General features: G+C 65.2%; 1 protein-coding gene across 1 annotated transcript; it reads left to right on the forward strand.

Moving 5' to 3' along the window:
* Window positions 1-1,680: 1,680 nt before the first annotated feature.
* On the forward strand, window positions 1,681-6,599 carry LOXL4 (lysyl oxidase like 4; the record flags this gene model as incomplete). Its single annotated transcript, XM_084264733.1, has 14 exons — window positions 1,681-1,960; window positions 2,068-2,246; window positions 2,376-2,587; window positions 3,149-3,187; window positions 3,313-3,520; window positions 3,629-3,812; window positions 4,081-4,235; window positions 4,538-4,705; window positions 4,969-5,131; window positions 5,255-5,498; window positions 5,763-5,878; window positions 5,958-6,094; window positions 6,303-6,414; window positions 6,529-6,599. The coding sequence occupies 14 exons, from the start codon at window positions 1,681-1,683 to the stop codon at window positions 6,597-6,599; spliced, it is 2,268 nt and encodes a 755-aa protein (XP_084120859.1).
* Window positions 6,600-7,008: the final 409 nt, after the last annotated feature.

Genomic DNA, 7,008 nt, shown 5'->3' on the forward strand with positions numbered 1-7,008 from the left:
CCCAGGGCTTCCTGTGGCCCCCGTGCTGGGGCTGGCCAGGGACCCCCACCTCAGGAGAGGGTCCAGCGTGTGCCCCAAGCCCAGCTGGGGTACTGGGCTGGGATGAGGGTGGCTTGCGAGGGGGGCCCGGGCCCAGGCATCCCTGCGCATCCGGGGGTGCTGGAGGCTCCCGCGGGACGTGGCGATGAGCTCACGGACTATTCCCGTCCGTGTTGATCCTGGCTCCTCCCGGCAGGAACCAGCTGCTTCAACTCCAAACAAACAGACCGGTGGCCACCGACACATTCCTGGCCAGCCCCTGGCCACCACGGCGAAGGCACAGGGCTTCCTGTTTACCCCCATCCCACGGCGGGGCGGGCGGGCAGCGGGATGCCCCGGAGACTGGCGGCACCCCAAGCCGGAAATTGCTCCGGGGAGGGGGAGGTGGGGGTGCATCCCGTGACTCCGCGTCCCACGAAGGGGAGCAGTGCCTGGGGACCCCTGCAGCCAGCTCGGCCCAGGGACGGACCCAGCCCCGGGAGGATCCTGCTCGGGTCTCCTGGTTCCCCTCCAGAGTCTCCCCCAATCTCTGGTGCCCCCCAAGTCCTGGCCCCGTTGCAGCAGCCCCAGGCGCTCCATGCCTGCGCGCCCGCTTGAGCTGCTGTGTGGGATGGGAAGGGGCGATGGGTGTCTTTGCGGGGGCGGGGGGGGATGTCCTTAGCGTGGCAGTTTGTCATTCTCGGAAAACCCATGCTCTGCCTGGCTGGGGGCCAGCCCCGTGGTGCGGTGATGCTGGGAGGGGGTATCTCTGGTTGGAGGCATTGGGCTTATTCTGGGGGGGGGGGGAGGGAGTGGTGTCCAGGCTTACAGAAGAAAGGGGCTATCCCAGGGATGCTCAGCTCCTCCAAGCTGGGTTGGGGAGGGCAGGTTTACTCCAGGGAGGCGGAGGACTGTGTGTGAGCAGGGTGCAGGGCTCCAGACACGGTGCGTGGGGGATGGGGGGGGCGGGCTGGGCAGCGTGGGTCCCCACCCGGCGCGGCCCACCCCGCCACACCATAAAAGCGGCGGCAGGCGGTGCTCAGAGGCAGGAGAGCTGCTGGAGGTTGGCGGGAGCCAGCGCCGTGTCCCTTCGTCGCCGCCTGCCCCACGCTGCTGCCTGTCCTGCACCGTCACCCCCTGCCAGGGTGAGTGCTGGCCATGGCCCCGGGAGGGAGGGGGTCTGGGCACATGGAGGTGACCCCAGTGGGGATGAGGTGGGAGAGGTGGGGTGATGGTGGACAGGGGCTGTGTGCAGGATGGAGGGGGGACTGTTGTCTGGCACATTGTTTGGCTGGGGAAGTGGGGGTGGCTCTGTGCCCCCCCCCCCCCCATAGCCTGAAGCATAGGGGCAGGGTAGTTTTATGGGGGTTGCTGTGGCTGTTGGCAGGCAGGGCTGATTGTGGGGCAGTGTGTGCCTGAGCCAGAGCTGGGGTTGGGGCTGAACCCTGGGGTGGGGGGGACACTGCAAGCTGTGCATGGCAGGGACCAGCCCCTGCATCCCCTGCAGCACAGGGACAGCGATGTCCCTGCTTTCTGAGAGGCCAAAACATCTGTCCACCATCACTCATCTCTTGGGGCATGGGGGTGCTGCAGCAGCCCCCTCCACCCCACTGTGGTCCCCAAGGGCTGAGTGTTGGGCTGTTCCCAGGAATCGGAGGCACAATGGCGATGCTGGTTGGTGTGAGCCCCATCCTGCCTCTGCTGGTGCTGCTGTTGTCCTGGGTGGTCCCCAGTGAGCAGGAGCCAGCCCCCGTGCAGCTGAGGTTGGCGGGGCCACGGGGGCCGGCCGGTGAGGGCCGGCTGGAGGTACTGTACCAGGGACGCTGGGGCACCGTCTGCGACGATGGCTTCGACTTCCACGCTGCCACCGTCGCCTGTCGGCAGCTGGGCTTCACCGCGGCTGTCACCTGGACCCATAGTGCCACCTACGGCCAAGGGGAAGGTAGGGGGCAGGTGGGGAATGAGGGCTGGATGGGGCCCATGGTGTTGGGGAGGGAGATGGGGACCCCTCCCCAGTGGTGACCCCCAGCCCTGTGTGTGTGTCCCCAGGCCCCATCTGGCTGGACAACGTGCGGTGTGGGGGCAGCGAGGGCTCTCTGGCAGAGTGTGGTCACAACGGCTGGGGCATCAGTGACTGCCACCACGGTGAGGATGCTGGCGTGGTGTGCTCGGGACAGCGTCTATCAGGTGCCTCCTCTTTGGCCACCACCTCTGCTCATCTGGGAGAGGTGAGTGCCCAGTGGGATGGACAGAGAGGCTGGGGCAGGTCCCTCTGACCCTCCCTTTTGACCCCATCCTGCTCACCCTGCCCTCGATGCTGGAAGTCCCCATGCTCACCTCAGTGCCCACCACGGCAGGTGCCGGGGCTGAGCCTGGAGGAGGTACGTCTCAAGCCCATCCTGGCACGGGCCAAGTTGAGCATGCCAGTGACAGAGGGGGCTGTGGAGGTGAAGCACCACGGGCACTGGAGGCAGGTGTGTGATGCTGGCTGGACCAGAAGCAACAGTCGTGTGGTCTGCGGGATGCTGGGCTTCCCCCGGGAGAAGCACGTCAACACCACCTTCTACAGGTAGGGATGTGGGAGAGCTGCATCGCTGCCATGGAGCAGATGGGGCAGGGTGCCTGGCTGGACATGTCATGGGGGTGAGAGACCAGGGGATGTCAGGAAAGGAGTGGGTGGGTGTGCAGGGTGTTGGTATGGCCCTGCCACGCCTGGGCCCCCTTCTTGGGGCCTTGGCAAGGAGCAGAGTTGGGCTCAGCAGAAACTTCTTGGCTGTGGGAGCGGTCACCAGCCATGGCTGGCAAAACGTGGGTGGAACGAGAGGAGAGGCAATCAGCCCTCAGCCCCTCCACCCCCACCTCAGGCAGGGGCTATAAATACAGTCCATAATGAGCCCCTGCGATGCCAAGAGTCATACAGTCTCACCAGGGCACACAGCAGAGACAGTCTTGGCACAATAATTGCTGGTGGGGAGAGGACCTGTCCTCACCCTGCCATGCCATGGGAGGACCCCACAGCTCCAGCTCCTGCCATGAGGTGCTGTGAAGGCAGGGATGAGGGGGTGGTGGAGGCCTGGAGCACTGCAGGGTTGGCATGTCCTCCCCTGACCTCCTGTCTGTGCACTTGCAGGAAGCTCTGGAACATGAAGCTGAAGGACCCCAACTCCAGGTAGGACTCAGCCCTGGGTAGGGTGAGCAGAAGAACCCTGATTGGACAGCCAATGCGGGTGTTGGGTGGGGGAAGAGTCTCCAGCACCTAAGCTGATGCCAGTCCCTGATCCTCTCCCTTGGCAGCCTGAAGAACCTCAGCCAGAAGAACAGCTTCTGGATCCACAGGGTGCGGTGCCAAGGTGTGGAGCCCCACTTGGCTCGCTGCCCATCACAGGTGGACCCTCCGGCCCCCCACAAGCATGCCTGCCCCCACGGCATGCATGCCATTGTCAGCTGCCTCCCCTTCCAGAAGGGCACAGGCAAGGGCAAGAGCAAGACCTCTCCAGGAAAGGTGAGCCCCAGCACAATCCCTCATCCCATCCTGCTGACAGAGGGTCCCGGAGCTGGGCCACACTCTGGTGCACCCTGAGGCTGCTGACCAGCTTCTCCCCATGCCCAGGTGCTCCCGGTGCGGCTGCGAGCTGGTACCCATGCTGGCGAAGGCCGGGTGGAAGTACTGCAGCACGGGCAATGGGGCACCGTGTGTGACAAGCAGTGGGACCTGGCTGCGGCCAGCGTGGTGTGCCGGCAGCTGGGCTACGGAACGGCTAAGCAGGCCCTGCGGGGAGCCCAGATGGGCCAAGGTGAGATGGGCGGCACAGCAGGGACTGAGGGTGCTGCTGGGCTTCTAAGGGCACAATGAGGAAACTCCCTGGTTCACTGGGTGCTGCTGGAGCATCCTGGGCTGTCCAGGCAGCTCCAGTCTGCACTGGGATGGGGCTGCCCTGGCTGCTTCTGCCACAGGCAGCCCCATTTCCATAGGGAGCATGTGGATGGGGGAAAGAGGGTGAAGGTCCTCCCTGATCCAGGATGGGCACAGAGCAGGGAGTGCTGACCTTCTTTCTGCTTCAGGCCTGGGACCCATCCACCTGAGCGAGGTACAATGCACCGGCCGTGAGCACTCCCTGGGTGAGTGCCGCTTCCAGAACGCTGAGCGGAGCAGCTGCCAGCACGAGAATGATGCTGCTGTTCGCTGCCACATGCCCCACATGGACTTCCAGAGCCAGGTGAGCCCCTGCCTCCTCCCCAGAGCCTGTGGAGCTCCAGCCCCATTGCACAGCCCCTTTCCCCCAAGATCTGTGCCCAGTGCAGATGCTCAGAGCAGCACTGGTGTGGCCCAGGGGGTGGGGGGACACAGCAGCGCTCTGATGGGTGGCTGCAGGATGAGCCAATGTCGGGTGGAAGGGGGGAAGACGAAGGTGAGGAAGAAGTTCACCTGGATGTGTGGGGCTGATTGTCCCACTGCCGTGCTGGGTGGGAGGGCTGGGGGTCTGCCCCACATTCTGGCTCAGCCATCCTTTGCCCACAGGTGCGGCTGGCCGGGGGCCGCAGCGCCGAGGAAGGTGTGGTGGAGGTGTTGGTGCCGGTGCAGGGGCGGCTGCAGTGGGGCACGGTGTGTGGTGCACAATGGGGGCTGAATGAGGCCATGGTGGTCTGCAGGCAGCTGGGGCTGGGCTTTGCCAGCCATGCCCTCCAGGTGAGTGGGGTCCAGCCTGGAGCCTGGGCTGCAAGGGGTCCAAGGGGTGTGGGGTGGCTGGGGGCTCTGGGATGGGACAGTGTGAGGGGACAAGCCTTGGTGGCAGTGCTGGGGCAGGGGAGCTAACAGGGGAGACTGGGATGGGACACTGTGAGGGGACAAGCCTTGATGGCAGTGCTGGGGTAGGGGAGCTGGCAGGGGACACAGGGTGGGTGCTGGCAGGGGGTGCAAGGGCTGATCTGCTGTGCTCCTCCTCTGCCCAGGAGACATGGTACTGGTCTGGTAGCCCTGATGCTGCCCAGGTGGTGATGAGCGGGGTGCGCTGCTCCGGCACCGAGCTGGCGCTCCAGCAGTGCCAGCGCCATGGCCCTGTCCACTGCCCCAGTGGCGGGGGACGCTTCGCAGCGGGGGTAACCTGCACCACCCGTGAGTACCAGGAGCCCACTGTTGGGTGGGGGCACCCCCTCTTCTCCTGACATGGGGGGTGGGACGGGGGCTATGTGGGGTGGGCATCGCCTGCTTCATCCCCACTGATCTGCTCGGTGCCAGATGCCCCGGACCTGGTGATGAATGCCCAGCTGGTGCAGGAGACAGCCTACCTGGAGGACCGGCCTTTGGGGCTGCTGTACTGTGCCCACGAGGAGCGCTGCCTCTCCCGCTCCGCCGATGACATGCACTGGCCCTACGGCCACCGCCGCCTCCTCCGGTTCTCCTCCCAGATCCACAACCTGGGCAGAGCCGATTTCCGACCCAGGATGGGGCGTCATGCCTGGACCTGGCACCAGTGCCACCGGTGAGTGGCCTGAGGGCAGGGGCTGGCAGGGGGCTGCCCCTTGCCCAGGCCAGGCAGGGCACAGTGGCACCCGTCCCGCAGAGCCTGGCCCGCCCAGGGTAATTAGGAGCATCCGTGCCGCCACTGTCATTACGGCTTTATTTGGCTTCAAGGCTGTAATTTCCTTAAAGCCTCTGGGTGCTGCCCACTCCCAGCTGGGCAGCTGGGCTGGGCATGTGCTGCCCGGACAGGGTGCAGCCCTGCGCTCAGCCTCTGTCCCTGCAGGCACTTCCACAGCATCGAGGTCTTCACCCACTACGACCTGCTGACGCTCAACGGCTCCAAAGTGGCCGAAGGGCACAAGGCCAGCTTTTGCCTGGAGGACACCCACTGCCCTGAGGGTAGGTGCCAGCCACAGAACTGCCAGTGACCCCCATCCTGCTCCCTGTGTCCCCATCTCACCTCCTCTCCCTACTGCAGGGCTGCAGCGGCGCTTTGCCTGTGCCAACTTTGGAGAGCAGGGGGTGAGTGTGGGTTGCTGGGACACCTACCGCCACGACATCGACTGCCAGTGGATTGACATCACTGATGTGCCCCCAGGCAGCTATACCTTCCAGGTACAGCAATGGAGGGGCAGGAGGGCATCAAGCCACTGGAGCTGAGGGCTGAGGGCTGCTCTTGGTGGGCACCACTGGCCTGCTTCACCCTGCACATTGGGGTGCTGCTCTGCACCCTGCAGTGCACGCCATGGCCCTGCCTGGCCAAGGCACAGCAGTGCTCCAGGGTGCCAGCAGTGCCCCCAGCCTTGCTCCTCATCCTCTCCAGGTGGTCGTGAACCCCAAGCATGAGGTGGCGGAGTCAGATTTCTCCAACAACGTGATGCGGTGCCAGTGCAAGTATGACGGGCAGCGCGTCTGGATGCATGGCTGCCACACAAGTACGGAGCCACCGGAGCAGAGGGGGCAGGGTGGCAGGGTGGGAGGGAGTGCCAGGGCTGAGGGTTCCACAGGTCCCGTGTCCCCCCACCCACTCACGCTGTGACTCTCCTCAGGCGATGCCTACGGTGCTGACGTGGTGAGCGATCTGGAGCGACGGGAGCGCCTTGCCAACAACCTCGTGTGACCCCCCCCAGCATCAGCACGTGGGGCAGCTGAGCTACTGCACCCCGGCCCCTGTGCCCCAGCAGCACTGGACTGAGCTCAGGGATTCAAAGGCTTTTGTGTTTATCGATGCTGCTGCAGAGGATGGACATGAGCGCAGGGGCTGGGGGGAGCGCCCGGGATACCCAGCCCTGTGCTGCCAGTGGGACCTGTGAGGGGACCCAGGTACTACAGCATCCCCCACCTCCATGGCTCCAGTAACCCCCAGGATGACTACCTCAGCCTGCCCACCTGCCCCCTCCAGCCCCAGCAGACTCAGGACAGGCCCCAGCCACTATCGCCTGCCCACCAGTCCTGTCTGCAATAAAGGTGCTGTGTGATGGGAGAAGGGTGCTGTTCAGTGGAGGAGGGGATACCCCATTACCAGCCCT

The sequence above is a fragment of the Gallinula chloropus genome (genome assembly GCF_964237585.1).
Source record: "Gallinula chloropus genome assembly, chromosome: 5".
NCBI lineage: Eukaryota > Metazoa > Chordata > Aves > Gruiformes > Rallidae > Gallinula > Gallinula chloropus.